General features: G+C 41.3%; 2 protein-coding genes and 2 non-coding genes across 4 annotated transcripts; 1 reads left to right on the top strand and 3 right to left on the bottom strand.

Annotated features, from left to right (window-relative positions):
• Positions 1-9,825: 9,825 nt before the first annotated feature.
• TRNAI-AAU lies at positions 9,826-9,899 on the top strand. The gene has a single exon. It is a non-coding gene; the product is annotated as a tRNA-Ile (tRNA).
• A 63-nt stretch (positions 9,900-9,962) lies between these two features.
• On the bottom strand, positions 9,963-10,036 carry TRNAV-AAC. Its single transcript has one exon. It is a non-coding gene; the product is annotated as a tRNA-Val (tRNA).
• Positions 10,037-10,357: 321 nt separating this feature from the next.
• On the bottom strand, positions 10,358-12,766 carry LOC123441191 (30S ribosomal protein S17-like). Its single transcript, XM_045117692.1, has 2 exons — positions 12,431-12,766; positions 10,358-11,060 (listed from the first exon to the last, which is right to left on the bottom strand). The coding sequence occupies exons 1-2, from the start codon at positions 12,590-12,592 to the stop codon at positions 10,908-10,910; spliced, it is 315 nt and encodes a 104-aa protein (XP_044973627.1). The 5' UTR covers positions 12,593-12,766; the 3' UTR covers positions 10,358-10,907.
• Positions 12,767-16,499: 3,733 nt separating this feature from the next.
• Positions 16,500-17,121, bottom strand: LOC123441190 (metallothionein-like protein 2C). Its single transcript, XM_045117691.1, has 2 exons — positions 16,879-17,121; positions 16,500-16,789 (listed from the first exon to the last, which is right to left on the bottom strand). The coding sequence occupies exons 1-2, from the start codon at positions 17,013-17,015 to the stop codon at positions 16,690-16,692; spliced, it is 237 nt and encodes a 78-aa protein (XP_044973626.1). The 5' UTR covers positions 17,016-17,121; the 3' UTR covers positions 16,500-16,689.
• Between the last annotated feature and the right edge of the window lie 1,049 nt (positions 17,122-18,170).

Raw genomic sequence — 18,170 nt, 5'->3', positions numbered from 1 at the left:
GCAATGCGTTCTTCAGGTAATCTTTTGTAAGCTGCATATCTTCTTTGTTTGAAGTTGGTGTATATAGCTAATACTTGATGTTTGTCCCTTCTCCACTCGACACCAACAGGGGCCTTCTAGACGATACAGACTCAAGGGTGGCATATTATTCTGCTGCCTTTCTCTTGAAGGTATGCTTGTCACAGTATGTTGACTGCTCACTGACATGCCTGTTGCACTTGGCCCTAATAAAGTTTTTGGTTGTACAGCGGATGATGACAGAGGAACCAGATGCTTACCAAAGGATGCTTCAAAGCCTCATTTCAAAAGCTCAACAGGTTGATGCACTTTTCCTATCTCATCTTGTTGGTCTGAGATTTGAAATATCACAGGAATATTGTTCTCATGTACTCCCTCTGTCCCGTAATATAAGACATTTTTGACACTGTAGTGTCAAAAAACATCTTATATTATGGGACAGAGGGAGTACCTTTTATCAGATTAGTTCCTGCTAACACATTCAGGCAGTACATGTCTCACATTAAATTTCTTTCCACACATGCATCCGGTCTCTAGATTAAGTTGGTACTGACATTTATTTGCGTTGAATCCAGTGTAACAATGAAAAACTTCTGGAGAACCCATACCTTCAAATGCGCGGAATATTGCAGTTATCAAATGATCTAGGAGTTCAATGATCACCCTGGTTTGACATTTCAATGTACAAAGCTTTCAGTGAGAACTGGTGCTATCGATCATGTTTGTTGCGGAAGAATCCGTATCTGAATTCTTTTGCTCCAAACGATGAAAAGGTGTGTGCTGTTGAATTTCATCATATCCCCAATCTTCACTCGCCTGCTCTGCACCCTGTTCTTTCTTTCTCTACTTCATGGACATTAACAGATTTTGTCAATTTTGCAGATGTTTGAGTGGACCATGTAAATTACCTGGCTGCCGTGCTTCTGAATTTCTTTATTCTTTATTAGATCTGAATCAATATTCCATCTGGGGGTTCGGTCATTGTCATTTGCAAGACGAGATGGAGCTGATGAGTTAGGATGAGATGGTGTTGATAAGCATGACAGCTGCAATTTTCTAATGCAGCGTTGAGATTGAGCCGACCGGCGCAACTTTTTTTTTGCGAGAATGCTCGGTTCAATAATGGTAGTTTGTATGTGTGTTTTGATTTGTGCTCGCCTTTCCCGTCGTAAGTAACAGAGGGATAGATGTTTGTGTTCCTAGTGTAATTGCTATCTTGAAGTAATCTTGACAGTGAACTTCCTGACCCGATAACTCTCTTCGGATCCTTAACTTTTTACCCTGGGCTAAGTGTACATGTATAGGGTCAACAAAAACAGTTTTGTTTGTGCTGATTCGAATATACCATTCTGCAGCATCTTCCTGAACTTTTAACTTACTTTCCGTTTCAAAATATTTGACGTTATAGGTTTGTTCTTAGTCAAGCATCATTAAGTTTAACCATGTATAGGGGCAAGTTTTTAAATTTCTTCTTTCATTAACTTGAATTACATTCTACTCCCTCCGTTCCTAAATATAAGTCTTTTAAGATATTTCATTAAGGGTCTACATACAGAACAATATGAGTGAATCTATACTCTAAAGTATGTCTATATACATCCGTATGTAGTTTATTAATGAAACCTCTTTAAAGACTTATATTTAGGAACGGAGGGAGTATCTGCTAGTAATCCTCACGAAACTATCAGTCTACACATGAGCTCATACGCTATTGTCATGAACAGTAAAATCTAAAAAATTAACAAAAAAGGCAATATAGTCCAATATTTTTGTCAACAAATATTGCTTAGTGGACTACCTACATGCAAGGTTAATGGCATTGATGTTGGCCTGGACGAAAAGAAAAGAACAGAGCTAGGGCTCCAAAAATGCTTTCTAAAACAACCTTTTTGAAACATCCTTTTTTTTGGCCTAGAGCATTATGTTTTTTCTTCATGGAACTTTCCATGCATGTGGAACAACAAAAAAGTTTATTGAAAAAATTTAGATTGTTTTGTTTTCTTTTTACTATTTCTCATTATTACCATATCATCCTTTTTCTTTTGTGGGGGAATATCATATCATCCTTGGAATTAAGAATAGTTTTGTGGTTCATGACAAAATTGTTCTGAAAAGGGGTAGTGAGTGATATATATCTGTACTATTAAAAGCACGAGAAGACAGATCCAACTAGGCATATTAGTCGTTAGATTAGTAATCTAATGGTCATAAACCATCGTTAACGAAACAGGTTTGCTAACGAAATGCAGCTTCGTCTAATAATCCCGCTTCGTCTCAACCGCCCACGCTGCCCACGCCCGCGACACTCGCCCCTCCGCCAACCCCCTCCGCCCTCGCTGCTCGGAGCCGCGCCCGCCCCTCTATCGGACGTGCCGCTCGGCCCTGACGCTCACCCCTCCGCCAACCCCTCCACCTGCGCCGCCTTCCCCCACCGTCTCCCTCATGAATCCCCTCCTCCCCCTTCCTCCTCCTACCTCAAATCCCACCACCCGCCGAACCCCGGTTCCCCGAACCCCAGCCCCTGCAGCTACCTCCTCCATGTCGACGCCGATGACGAGGCCCTGATCCAAACCCCCGGCGGCGCGAACCCTAGCCCGGGGGGCGCGGTCGCCTCCTCGCTCACGCTGCCGCCCGTCGACCCGACGCCGCACATCTCCTCGCAGTTCTACACCTTCACCGCCGCCTCGCACGCGCTCATGCTGCGTTGCATCCTCGCCGTCTGCCCCGCCATCGCCGACGAGGTCCGCGCTGCCACGTCCCCCTCCGTGCTCGCCTCGTGGCGGGCTGTCTGGAAGGACCGGAACGGGGACACCGCCTACCTGGTAACATTTTTCTGTTTTGTTCATGAGTGATCGAGGAAACTTCCCAGATGATATCATTTCATGGTGACTTCCTCTCTCTACTGCTCAGACATTCCAATCGGCACATAAAGAAAGATACAACAACTGGCTCGACAAAAGTGATAATCAAATAGTCACATAGTCAATTGGCATGAAATTAGTTGAAGGCGGACAAACCTGGGAGGTGACGTGCCTATTGTTCTTTCTTTGTTTGCCAATTGACTATCACATGATATTTGTGAATTAAATTCTCAAACATTTCCAGTAAGCTTGTTTACTGCCCGAGTCATTTTGTGTTTGTTTATTCTTTTAATAGATATTAATTTCTTAGATGTTGTATTCAGCATTACACAATGAAAAGTACTCTGATGTTGGCAGATGATAAATGAATATCACCGTGAATTGTAATCAATAATTTGTGCCTTATGATTTCTGCTCTTTTGAGACATAAGTTCTCTTACCATGAAGTCTTCATTTTTTTCCATGTGGGAGGCCATAAATTTGGTTCACACATTACTATTCAAATAGATGCTCAAGTTAGATGAATGTTACATATCATCCATCATACCATATTGCTACCTTTCGTGAATCTTATTCTTGTTACCATAGGAAGAACTCTTGGAATTGGTTCGTGAATCTCCAGATAACTACATCATTGAGGAAAAGATGAAGGTTCGTCCGCTTTCAACTAATTTCATGCTAGAAGCATTGTCATGAGTTAGTTTGTTGTGCATATCTAAAATTGTGTTTCACGAAGTTGTCCTGTTTCTGATGGTACAGTGAAGAGTGAATTGACCTTCAACAGAAAGTGTATGTGGTCGTGAACTCGTGATGTATTTTTGAGGAGCTTCTGGAAGTCCTCGAGGTTTGCCAATTTATATGTAACACAAAGGTTTCATGGCCAAAACATGTTGTTTACTGAAGCTTGCTTGAAGTAGCACCGAAATATATATAGCATTCTTGATAAATGTGGAGAATGTGATGTGTCGATTGCATGTAACTTGTTTTCTTATTTTTCACCTAATTTCCAGCCTTCTTTTCTCTTCTAATATCACACTTTCCTTCTCACCACTTACAGTATGAACATATTTGAAAAGAAGTGGTGCTTTGAGTTGTTGATACATTATTGTCACTACTGCATAATAACAGAATATGGTATGTTCCTGTGCTTGTATTGTTCTTCCATAATAATAGAGTTGTTGTCCATTAGAATTCTTTGTGTTTCGTAATTTGGAGGTTTTACCATGGAATATGGGGTTTGAGTACGTTAGCTCCCTGTAATGAAATTATAATTATAATGATATATGGTTTCCACAATTTCTTGCTTATATGTGAATCTTGGGAAGTGTTCATCTTATAGCATGGTGTACGTCCATGTTATAACATATGCTCTATCTCTCACTAAATTTGCTTCTTCTGGTAAAACACATGGCATTTAGGCTTGAGACTTATAAGGAACGGTAGTGAGTGATACACACCCTACTACCCTCTTGAGAAGAAACAATTAAATCAATCATTAGTGCTAAGTTAGTGAAGTGAGATGATTCAAATTTTTATATGGTACAACACCTTGATAAGAGTATAGAAAATGAAATGTGATTAGTGTGGTGGTATTAATGTCATGTGGTGTCGATATGAACAACCAAAATGTATGTTCCTATGTGCTCTGCAACAATGGTAAATGTAACTATGCTAAACTGGTACCTCCACAATGGCACCACAATACAAGTTACCTACTTATGAACCATATCACAGGTTGATCTCCCATGTTGATTTGCTTTCCTTGGTGGTTGTATGTTACAACTCAATGTTGCAAAATAAGTTTCTTCCTAACAAAAGATATATTTGGTTTTTGCAAAACAATGTGTGTATAGAGAAAGTGGAGAAGTGATAACTACCCTTGCCTGAAGGTGCTTTGTCTCAACCTGTCTAATGCAAGCATATTGTTGATTTTCTCTTACAGAAACATTGTAAAAAATATATTATCTCCATTTTTCTTGTATAAGGACCGAGCATGCTTCACTTATCTAGAAGGTATTTTAGTGACACTTTTTTACTACCAATTACTTCATCTAGAAGCAGCCTTTGGAAATGTTTAGTGAATTTGTGGAGGTTGTTGTGAGTTGGTTCATTTTTCGCCTAAAATAATTATTGTTTCTTCTAGATTCTGGACAACAATAATCAGAGATATTTTAGTGGGTTACGTTGCTTCACTGATCTTATTTTTGCCAAAGATCATCTATACATTTTTGTGTGTAATTCCTTGCTTCAGAAATATAAGAGGTAGTATGATAGATATTAAATTTGCAATCTATATAACCTTGTTTGCTCAGTGTGCCTTGCTCCTCAATATTCTACATGTACTCACTCCTTGGCCAGGCGTCCGATGTTAGGAAAGAGAGGAGCTGGTCTTGGTCAGTTGCGCTGAAGCATGTGAAGGATGCAGGTGAGGTGGTGGAGAAGGACACCGATGTTGCCGAGGTTGTTGTAACAACGACACTGGAGGTTGTTCAAGGGAAGAGTAGATGCGCCTTGGTGGCTAGGTGACCCTAACCATCGGTGAGTTTTTCCTCCTGTCATTCTGACACACCACATGTGCAGTTTGTGCTTGCTTAGAAATTTTGCACTACCAAACGCAGAATTATCTCCAATCATGTTGGCATATCATCATAATAGCTATGAGGATTCCAAAACTATTTAATGTTAGATCTATTTTTTGTTGGTATCAAAGTATAACAAAGATGCACTTCAATTTCACTATGGTCTTGTATGCACTACTAATTTCATACATGGCAGACTTTGTATGTGAAATCCCGAAGTTTAAATGACCTGAACCTCAACTCTTGTACAAATTTAGAACCACACTACTGGAAATCAGTTTTTTGCCGTCTGCCATATCTTTGTCGCCTGCTAGCTGATGGCAAAGAGTGTCTTTGCCGTCAGCTGCCACAAAGCAGACGATACAGAACTGGCTGATGGCATCAAGTGTCTTTGCCATCAGTCACGTCTTTGCCATCAGCCGCAGACGGTAAAGAGTCGCACAACAGACGGCAAATATATAGGTGGCGTCCACCTGACCGCGGGGACGTTAGGTCAAATTGGAGTCCCTTCTTTGCCGTCTGCTAGCGGACGACAAAGAGTCCGGAGGCAGACGACAAAGAGCTAACTCCGTCTGTAACGGCTCCACCCCGCCCCTCTCTCTCTCACCCACTGTGTAACGGCTCCACACCCCGCCCCTCTCCCCGACGCCCACCGCCGCCACCACCGTCGCGCCGCCGCCCTGGTGCCTCACAGCCCCCCCCCCCCGCCGCCCCACCGCCCTCGTCGCCGCCCCGGTGCCCCACAGCCCCCTGGCGCAGCTGCCCCACCTCTCCCCGACGCCCACCTGAGCCACCACCGTCGCGCCGCCGCCCCGCCACCCCCAACACCCCCGGCCCCGCCACCCACGACGCCACAGCCGCCCCTCCCGGTGAGCCCCCCCCCCCCCCCCGCACGGGAAAGTTGATTTTTTATTGTTTGGTATTTAGTTTTTTGGAATTAGATTATAACTACAAAGTTGATTTTTTATTGTTGTTGTAGTAGTTGTTCTTGTTATTGTAGTTGTTGTAGTTGTTGTTGTTATTGTAGTTGTTGTTGAATTATTGTAGTTGTTGTAGTAGTCGGTGTACCGGTTGATGAGCCCTATATTCTTAGCTTTTCATATAAAGACCATCTGCCACTAGTTAGTTAGCTTAATAGAAAGAAGAGGAAGAAGAAGAGAAGAAGATAAGAAGAGAAGAAGGGAAGAAGAGAAGAAGAAAAAAAATAAGAAGGAGAAGAAGAGAAAAAAAAAGATTAAGTAGAAGAAGAGGATAAAGAAAAATAGAAATAGAAATAAGAGGAAGAAGAAGAAGAAGAGGAGGAGAAGAGGAGAAGAAAGAGGAAAAATGAAAAGAAGAAGAAGAGAAGAAGAAGGAGAAGGAGGAGGAGGAGAAGGAGCCCTCCTTCTTCTCCTTCTTCTCTCCTCCTTATTTTTTAGCTTGTTTAGCTAATTATCCTCCAAAATGACATAATAAGCTAAAAACCTTGGTTAGCTCATGAATATTATATTCTTAGTTTATTTTCCTAAAAAATGACATAATTAGACATAATTAGAATATTTGTGTTGATTAGGTGGATTTACATGTGATAGTTGTCTCGTCGATGTGAGGTCTGCTGTGCGAAGACCTCGCCGTGCGTTGTACGAGCTCCGCCCCTGCATTCGTGGGTCAGTACAAATTTCATCTCCTCCTCGCCCCTTCATTTACTGTGGCTCGGTTTCCGGATGAAAGTTTCTAGATTTAGGTAATTAAATTAATTTATCAGTATGCGTGACCAGTATGTGTCTCCCGTTCGAAAGGGCGACATCTATAAATATGCATGTCTTTGCATATTTATAACCGCGATCCTTTCGAATTGTCCAACATTATCCGTGGACAGCCCAAGTATGTGTAGATTGGGTTCATTTTCCCGTATGTTGTGCTCTGGATCCGATGCGGAATTTCATCAGTGCCTCCCTGTTGTTCTCCGGATGCACATCCTCTCTGTTTATTGCGGAGACGTGTATCAGGAGAACAGCGGGGAGGTGCTGCCGAAATTTTGCGTTGGATCCGGAGCAGAGCATGGGAAAACGAACCCAATCTACACATACTCGGGTGGGATTAGGACCTATCTTTACCTATTAGCGTGTAGGTTGCCTGGACGTAATAAAAATGGTGAACCTGATTATTCAATGAATATAAATGCTAAATTATATATAAATATATTTCTTCTGTCTTTAGTAGCTAGGCAAGATGAGTGATCGTGCGTGGATGTATACCGGTCACCCTAGTCAGAAAGAGATGACGAAAGAATGGTTTGTAAAAACAAAGAAATTTGTGAAAGCCGCATTCGCAAATGGCCAGGAAAGAAACTATTGCCCCTGTCCTGGATGCGACAACTATAAAAAGACGACAGAGGCTGTAATGATTAAACACCTGCAGAGGAGGGGTTTTAAGCCTAATTATACGGTGTTGACATTTCATGGTGAGTCTATACAACGCACAAGAGCTGAGGTGGTCCGTCGTCGCACCGACGAGCATGGTACCGGGATCAAAGACATGGTGCAAGACTTTGATGATGCTCGGGATTCGGAAGATGAGATGGAGGAATCTGCAAAGGCTTTATGAAATGTTGGAGTCTTCAAAACGTCCTCTCCATGAGCACAATGAGCTCTGTCAGCTGGATGCAATTGCACAAGTAATGGCTCTGAAGGCTCAGTTCAACTTGGGAAGAGAATGCTACGACGCGATGATGACACTATTTGGACGCTTCCTACCCAAAGGTCATGTCATGCCTGCAAACCTGTACCAGTCGGACAAAATACTTCGTGTACTTAAGATGCCCTATGAGAAGATAGATGCATGTGAGAAAGGATGCGTCTTATTTAGGAAGGAGTATGCACACTTGGACTATTGTCCCAATTGCGAGTCTTGCAGGTATCTCGTGGTAGACAACGGTATGGGTGAGAAGAGACAGACCAAAATCGCAGTTAGTGTTCTTCGGTATATGCCAATCGTATCAAGACTTCAACATCTTTTCATGGTCGAAGAGACAGCCAGACAGATGACATGGCACAAATTGGTCAAAAGAACCGAACTAGATGCGGATGGGAATAAGATGGTGGTACACACATCGGATGGGGAAGCGTGAAAACATTTCGATGGATTGCATCAGGATAAAGCGGCAGATCCAATGAATCCTCGAGTCTGCATCGCCACAGATGGTTTTAATCCCTTCGACATGACGTCAACCAAATATAGTTGTTGGCCTGTATTTGTCATTTCACTCAATCTCCCCCGGACAGATTATGCAAAGAAAGAACATATTTCTGATGTTGATAATTCCAGGGCCCAATTATCCAGAGAAGAATATGAATGCGTACCTGCAGCCGCTTAAGGATGAATTGGAAGAAGCTTGGGATAATGGGGTCAAGACATACGATGCCGCTAGAAAAAAAACTTCAAAATGCATGTGTGGTACATGTACTCTATGCATGACTTGCCGGCGTATGCACTATTGCAAAGTAGGTCATATGATATATTTTTATCGTGTCCAGCCCTACAAGATCAAACAAGTCCCATCGGAAAACAATCTAACAAATAGAACCCCACAAGAGTTTTGTACAATCCTTTGAACCAAAGAAGACATGATTGGTCGGAAGTCCCGACATTCTTTTCCTTAGATATAGATTATTCAAGCCTTTGGTACTGATAAATTCTAGCCGGCCTCGTGTTCATTAGCCTCATTGGAATTTTTTTTCTTTATTTGGCATGGTTTGAAAAAACTCAAAACCAATCCTATTATACTTGATTGAGTATTATTATGATTATAGGCATTTTGTTTTTTCATGGCATGTGCAATCAAATAAGAAAAATGTGTCAATAAATAGATCACAAATTAAAATTTGAGCACACATCACAGATGAAGTCACTTCGAGTTAATTACGGATGAAAGTAATGCAAAAAGGTGAGATCACTAGTAGAAAAACTACTTTACGTGAGATACATTAGTCCCGATTTGTAAACGAACGGACACTAATGTGACCATTAGTGTCCGTTCCAACGGATAGGAGGGAGGGCATCATTAGTCCTGGTTCGCGTTGAACCTCTAGTACCGGTTCGTGACACGAACCGGGACTAAAGGGGTGGTGACAGGCTGGGGCTCCACTAGCACCTTTAGTCTTGGTTCGTGGCACGAATCGGTACTAAAAACTCACATTTAGTCCCGGTTTGTGTTATGAACCGTGACTAAAGGTTTATTACGAGTAAATATATAGCAAACATAAAAAAGGACAGATACCAACAAGGCCTATTAGCTCACATTTAGTCCCGGTTTGTGTTATGAACCGAGACTAAAGATTTATTACGAGTAAATATATAGGAAACTTAAAAAAGATAGAAACCAACAAGGCCTATTAGCTCAGCTGGTTAGAGCGTCGTGCTAATAACGCGAAGGTCACAGGTTCGAGACGTGTATGGGCCACTTTTAATTCTTTTTTTTATTTTTTCTACGCGATGGAAAAACATGCGACAAAGAAATATAAAATGGCTTCGCCCGGGTTCGAACCGGAGACCTTCAGTGTGTTAGACTGACGTGATAACCAACTACACCACGAAACCTTTGTTGACTGAGCTGCCCAAACGGCATTTTATAAGACAGAAATATCCAGTAATGTCAGAACAAAAAACACTAGTTGAAGCAATTTGTATCAGCTGGAAAATCATACAGCTTATACTGATCCACAAGAGAAAAAAAGAAACCATGTGAAGAAAGATTAGGTTCACAGCCCAACCAGAAAATTATATGCTACTCCCTATAATAGTTGGCTCAACACAACTGACCGAGGCACTGAGCTGTTATTCCAAACTAATTCTCCCAATTGTCAGAGATGAACTATTTTTCGGTACGAATAGCTCCTCTTTTTCGTAAAAGCCCGGATGTAATCAAACATTTTGCCATGCACAACCAATATATTATTCAGATAGAATCATCAGCACACCCGCATAAAATCCGGGATTACATCATGATGATAGATCTAACCAAGATCATACATTCGAGCGCGGTACATGGAACAAATGTTTCACAAGGACAAAAGAACTAGGAGTATTTAATGTCACCGGTCGACGGCAATAATCCAGCAGCCACAATGAACACACTAGCTAGCTACCACTGACATCGAATGGCCCCAGCTCCGGCATGAATGTCACCATGCCCTCCACCATGTATGGATAACTATTATGAGGAAATGGTTAAGTTGCACCAATGATTTTGCTGGGGCAAACTCGAAGCTATAGGGTCCAACATAATTCCCAATCACCATGTTTCGGATTGCAAGCAAATAAACTGATAAGCTGAACATGACGAGAACCACAAAGACCACCAGTTTGTACCAGCCGTTGTTTATTCAGTGATATGGTTCTCCGGACATGCTGTCAGTCAGTAAAGAAGAGACATTCTTAAAGACATGTATGTGTTGGGCTCTGGGGATCTTCAGGCAGATGACTTGGGGCTAGTTTGTTGAGTTGTCGCACCAGAAGCTTTTGCTGCAGGTGGCTGTGCAACATACATCTTAGCTCTGCGAAGAACCTCGGCAACAATCCAATGCTTGTTTTTGCTCAACGGCCTAGAAGGATCCAGCCTAACCTGGAGAGGCATTGATGCAACCATCATTGACAAGAAGGAGAAAACTGTTCTAGTTTATGTTATGTTACACCTAGAGTGAATGATTGAATCATACTGCAAAACAAACACTAGTCTCCACTCCAGCAAGTAAGTCGATAAATAGATTATACCACAGGACAAAACAAGGCAAGCTCGTTAATATATTCGATAGAGCAACCGTATAACCTTTTATATTCAGAGTCACACGAGCTTCTTTATAAAATCAAACCACTCCTACATAATGTGGATCTTTCGGTGCTGGAAGCAAAATTTGTTCGGCAGAAAACATATTATGAGCAAATTGCAGCCTTAACTGACATGACAATGACATGCACACAACACCAAGACCAAGCAATCTTTTCAAATGAAACCATGGTATCCTAGAATATTATGTAGGATGGAAGGAGAAAAATATCACCATTGCTACAACAACAACCATCATCACTCAAGTGTTCAAGAGGCAAGATTGTTTACTCTAAAGATGGCAAACGAAATGATAATTTGGTTTCTCCAATAAACTAGCTAGCTTAACGGAACTTGAGCTTACAAGCCTAAGAAAGTCAACCAGGTCTATCTTATTTGAAGTTCTGCTAAGAGAATACGCTAACAAATAAACTGCTCAATGTAGCTAGCTTCTATAGGTTGACGTATCTCTACTACTATGGTGCACCATTTTTGAACTTTGGATTAGCGCATGCTTCCCTCCAAACGTTGCCTCGAAACAATGACAACATTTGATTATGTAAACCTAAGAGAGCACGCAGGAGGAAAACCAAAGAAGAATGGTTGTTGATTTTCGTAGATGTAACGGTCAAAACTGGTGCGACGCTGCCCGCATACATTCCACCACAACCAGTGTATCGTGTGTCTCTGCACCCGCTTCTCACCACCATCGTGCCCACCGAATCCTGATGAGCTCGTCCTCATCCTCACGCAGTTGCGCCCTGTTTCTACCATGTTGATCCCTTTCACTCACCTGTCGAGCATAGGCGGGGAAGATGCGTGGCGACAACATTGTGGCCAGACAGACGATGGCAGAGCTCTCTGTTCTGAAGTCTAAAATAATAAAATCTCATACACACTTGACATCATTACCAGACAGGATCCCTACTCTGAACTCTGAATTTCATCATACTCAATAAGTAGAAAACTACACTAGTCACTTTGAACAGTATAATCCCGGATCCCTATTCTGAACCCTCTGGATTTGCTACTCGACTCGACAAAGAAAGTCCAGCTTGGTCTGCTCCACACAGGTCGATCATGTGTACCTAATCAGACGTAATAATTGGGCAAGAAAGACTGCAGAACCATTAAGAGGCGGAAGAAGCTCTGGAAACGTTGGTACGTACCCTGTCGCCGATGTTGCAGGTCTCGGCCTCGTCGTGCGCCATGAACTTGGAGGTGCGCTTGACGTAGCGGTTGTACACCTTGTTGTGGAAGAGGCGGTCCACCGCCACCACCACCGACTTCTGCATCTTGTTCGACACCACGATACCCACCACCGGCTTCATATCTTCCCTTCCCTTACCTTCCCTTTTCTTCTCTTCTCTTCTCTTCTATTCTCCCGTCGACGAATGGACGAACGTTGTTGGGATTACCGGCGGCGGCGGCGGCGGCGAGTAGGTTGAGATGCAGAACACCTGCTGCTGCTGTTTTCCGCTAGGGCACGAGGCGACACTGACTGACTGACTGGGCCTGGGCTGTGCTACGAGGCCCAGGTTGCTTGCTGGGGCGCGTGCTATTGTTTTGGGCCAGATGAGCCTTCAAGTGTACCTAATCAGACGTAATAATTTTAAAAAAGAGACATAATGATTCATGCCATACCCTCATGATCCTGTAATAATTCATGTAAACTGAAGTGTTGAACAAAGTTAATTTGGAAAGGGAGCTGCTCATACCTCTGCAAGGGGAGCTTATTGTCTCGTTTAACCAGACGTCAGACCAAAGGCTATCGTCTGTGAAGCAAGCAGATCGAACCTACACATTCAACAAGATCAAAAAGAACATATTTGATCTATGTCACCGCCGACAAAAAGATGATTCCATTTTTCCGATATAAACTAAAGCCCATAACTATAGGATAAACATTACTGACACATTCTTTGCGTTTTGTCATTTAATTTCTCACCCATCATTAACTGGTCCCATTTTTTGGGTGTGACGCGCCTCTATCTCTTCTGCTAAGTTTAGCAAGCGTTTTAATGCTTTTATTTCTGTCCCTCTCAATAAGTCTATATAAGACAAGACTCCACACACCCCAAGACATAAACATTACTAGTCCCATAGCCAAATTAAAACAGACAAAGAGAACACGTACATATTTCCCTTCCTGGTTCAAAAATGGAAAGGACCCTCGGGATGGACACACGGGTTGCAATTGTTTGCTTCCTCGTGGTGCTAGCACTTGTGGCTACTCCTATTTCTGCAGGTGTGTTTAGTTGTGTTCGTCAAACAAGTACAATCTAATCTCATGTGTGTGTTGACCACTAGTCTTCTAATATAATGGTTTGGAGTTTTTTCTTGGTGTTATGCAGAGAATTGCACGGTTGTTGACGATGGCGGGGAGGTTTTCTGCACCAAGCCACTATGCAAGGCCACATGCGAGGTATTTGCACGTGATAGGAAGGCCAGCCTCAAGGACTACCACTGTGAGAAGAAGAACGCCATCAAGGCTGTTTGCTATTGCAACATTTGCTAGGAGAGACCGAAATACTAGCTAGTACTTGTTACGTACTCCCTTTGTGCCTAAATACATGTAGTTGGGAAGAACTAGTCTAGTTTTCCCCAACTATGAGTATTTAGGTATAGAAAGAGTAGTACTTTCATGCATAACCTCGTAGTGAGAGCAATGAATAAACAATTTATTAATCTGTTAGTTAGTTTTGTTTGGAAACCATGTGGAGTCAGTCGATGTCTGATTGTTCGCGTATATTTTGTTTGAGTTAGTTATTGTAAGGACTAGCATTAAGGCCTATAATGCACTTACTCTGGCCTATGTCAAACTCTACTCCTAGTAGCCTTTTGCTATTAGTTGTAAGCGACAATGAGTTACCTTTTATTTGTATCATAATTATCATTCATGTGCATCAATGAATAACCTGGTTGGAACACCGTGCGATACAAATACAAGGGGGTGAGATGTCGTTATACTATGTAGCATGATGAGAATGTGAGGAGTAAGATCAAGTGGAGGAGTCTAACAATTCTGATAGATACTTGGACGACTGGGGTAATGATTAGGGTTGGGAAGGTGACGGACATGAGTCCCGCATGCTGCCATGGTTTCTCGAGGGCCTGCCATCTTTTTTCGAAGTGTTTTTATCATGTGAATGTTCTATATTACCCTTCTCAAGTAAATTTAAATCTAGACAATTTATCTGCTTAAAAGTAGTGAAGCTTTTTAGGGGCTGTGTGTGTGTGTGTGGTGGTGGTGGTGGGGGGGGGGGGGGCATGCAAGACACTAGCGCATACCCATTTTAGTTTTGGGAAGGTTCTAGAACCTTTCCACACTAGTTTTTCCTTTCCCTTTCGGTCTAGTTCCACGTTTTCATTTTTGTTAGTTATTTTCTTTTTCGTTTTTCGTTACTATTATTATTTTCATGTTAGTTTTTATTTTTATTTTTCCTTTTTCTTGAACTTATTTTCAAATTCATGATTTTTTTGGAAATCTTACCATTATTTAAATCGTGAGAGTTTTCCAATTTCACGAAAATTGTTTTAAAAATTTGTGAATAGTTTTAAAATTCACGAATATGTTAGAAAATTCGTAAACATTTTATTTAGTCGTGAACATTTTTTGAATTCTTACACATTTGTTTTATTAAATTATGGACATTTTTTATAGCTCATGAACATTTGAATCGGCGAATAATTTTTAAATGGACTAACATTTTTAAATTTGTGATCAATTTTCTATATTCATGAAGATTATTACGTTGACAAATAGTTTTTGAAATTACTATGCATTTTACGAATCAGTTAACATTTTTTGAGCCGATGAACCTTTTTTGTAATTGAAAATCAATTCTTGTATTTGTTTAAAGTTGCTAATTTTTTTTTGAATTCATGAACAATTTATTCAAATTCATGAACATTTTTTTTGAATATGCGAACATGTCTTTAGAAATAACGACTGTTTTGTTTTTGAATGCACACACATTTTATGATTTCTTTAGCAAATTTCCAAAATTCTTTTTAAAATTTTTTTGGATCTTTTTTGAAATCCTGAATTATTTTAAGTAAGAAATAAAACAAAATCAGGAAAAAACAGAAGACCGAAATGGAAAACATGGGACGTCTCGCTCCGCGCATGAGCCTGACCAAAAGGGCGCGATGAACACTGGCTCGATGGCCAGTAGCTAGCATGCCAAATACTCCCTTTGTTTTTAAATATAAGTCTTTTTAAAGATTTCACCAGGGGTCTACATACGAAACAAAATGAGTGAATCTACACTTTAAAGTATGTCTATATATATCCGTATGTAGTCCTCTAGTGAAATCTTTAAAAAGACTTATATTATGAAACGGAGGGAGTAGGACCTTTCGGGTGGGCTGTTGTAGAGCACAAAGCTAGCATGCCAAATATATAGGATCTCTGGGTGGGGTGTTGTAGAGCACAACTCAAAATTTATATCAAGGAAATCTTCTGGAAATCCAATGTCTTAAATTTTGTTTTAATGGTGTTGTAGATTCACTCCATGTGTAACCTCTAAAACAATAATGTTTGTTTCTTCGTCATCACAAACAAGCGTACACTATAGGCACCAAGGCATAAGTCACCAGGCCACCTATTTCGTGAAGTTTTAATTGTTCATGATATAGATGGCGTAGCTAGGGCACTGTTGTACTACTACTAAGGGGAACACGCCCAACGTCAACCATGGCAGATAGTACAGTGAACTAAGACGCGATAATAAGTGTTAAGTTTGTATTCCATCCGTCCTAAAATAAGTCTCGATGATCTAGTATAAAATTTATACTAATTTAATATAAAATCTGCGACATTTATTTTTAGAACGTAGGGAGTATTATATTCATCTCATACTCAACTTCGGCCAATAATATTCACATGTAACAATCGCCCTTACGGCCTTGATTGGATTCTCGTTTTACAGAGCAGTACCGCTGTAAATTTACACTTCTCCATCCATCTTTTTTTGGCCAGGTGTGGCCGATGATACACACCTGTAAAATAGATACATATATATATATAAAGATATACCGATTCCAAGCTGTGCATACGATTGCTTCAAGAGACCATTCAGCTGGTCTATTAACAACCCCAGGCACCTGCAAGTTGATACTCCCTCTTTTCAGTTTTATAAGGCGTTGTAGACATTTTAGATAGTGCCCAAAACGGAGGGAGTAGTAAACATGGGCCACAAGCTGGTCTATAAGTCTATAACACAAACACATGTATAGGTTAAACCACAGGAGATTTTATTTAGGGGTTTATACATGCATGGCATGGCACCCGCTCTGCTCATGCAGGCAGCTGGTGTTTACATACATACAAAGACCCTTGATCATGTAGCGTTACATGGTAGTATATGGATAGGTCGATCATAGATATCATGCACGCACGGTGCATGCATGATCGACGATCGATCTAGCAGCTGCAGCAGGAGCAGCCGCAGCTGGTGCCGCACTTGCACTGGGTGCAGCCGCAGCCGCCGTTCTCCGCCGCCATCTCCATCCCGCCGGAGCTCCTGCACGTACCCCATCCATAGCAAGATCAACACATAGTCATATTATAGCGAGAGAGCGCATGATGTATGAGGAAAGAGATGGTACGTACGCCTTGTGGGTGGCGGCGGCGGCGACGAGGAGGGTGGCGCCAGTGGCCTCAACCTCTGGGTACATGTTGCAGCCGCCGCAGCCGTTGCCGCACTTGCAGGCGCTGCCGCAGCCACAGTTTCCTCCGCAGCAAGACATCTTCGAGGTTGCTTGGGATTGGGGTTAGAGGCTTTGATTGGTATTGGCTAGGAGCTTCCTGTGTGCTTCCTGCTTGCTGGCTTGAGTAACAATGGCAGGCAGCGTGGGTTATTTATAGGCGAGTGAGCATCAAGGAAGGAGGAGGAGGAGAAGATAAAGAAGGAGATGAGAGATGCTGCACTCTGGAAAAAGGATGGACAGGAGCAACCGCGTGGGGAAGAGGAATAAGGATAGGGCCGCCTCCTCCCATAATTTGATTCCCTTTCTCTCTAGTAGCATCTTTCTTACATCAAAGGAACTACGAAAGGAACTACATCAGCATTTTGTGGGTATATCGTATTGTTGATGTACCAACTAACTTCCCTTTTCAAAATATACGCCGTACTGATTTTTTTCTTCAAAAGTCAAATATTTCTATGTTTGAACAAGTTTACAAAAATATCAAAATTTTCCAAACATATAGACGTTTCATTCTAAATTTGATCTGGCATAGGAATTTTTTGTGTATAAAAAGTCACCTTGTACTCCCTTCGTTCGAAAATACTTGTCGAAGAAATGGATGCATCTACACGTATTTTAGTTCTAGATACATCTAATTTTATCTGTTTTTCTGACAATTATTTTTGGACAGAGGGAGTATCTTGAAACGGAGAGAATGCAGCCATAACGGCCAAGTTTAGGGATGCTTGACTTTCTAGTTTCATTTCTTGGTAAATTATGAATTTCAAATTAAATCAAAATCAAATTAAATTCTGATATCTTAGCCAAAAATAAATAAATAGAGACAGCTCTCTTTTGCGCATGCCCTTAGTGAATATATTCGGCAGTTAAACCTCAATCATTGTTTTTGAATGTCAAGAGAGTGAAAAAAAAGTTATGTATTCTTAAGGGGAGGTTACCGAATTTTTTATTTATTTAAGAAATCTTGGCAGCTCTTTGTTGCCACAGGTCTGGCACCTTTTCAGTTGTAGTTTTATAAGCTGAATTTTACAAAAAAACATAGCATCCACCCGCCATGCATTCAATAACTATCACACTCCCACTATTTTTGAAGATTACATTCCACACCAGTTGGCAGTATATTAAAAACACGGGGAACTGAAAAAATCAACATAAAAATTTCATGTCATGTTGTGTTGAATCCTGGGAATTGAA

This window comes from Hordeum vulgare, chromosome 3H, assembly GCF_904849725.1.
Source record: "Hordeum vulgare subsp. vulgare chromosome 3H, MorexV3_pseudomolecules_assembly, whole genome shotgun sequence".
NCBI classification, from domain to species: Eukaryota; Viridiplantae; Streptophyta; class Magnoliopsida; order Poales; family Poaceae; genus Hordeum; species Hordeum vulgare.
This window is presented reverse-complemented; position numbering and strand designations above follow the sequence as displayed.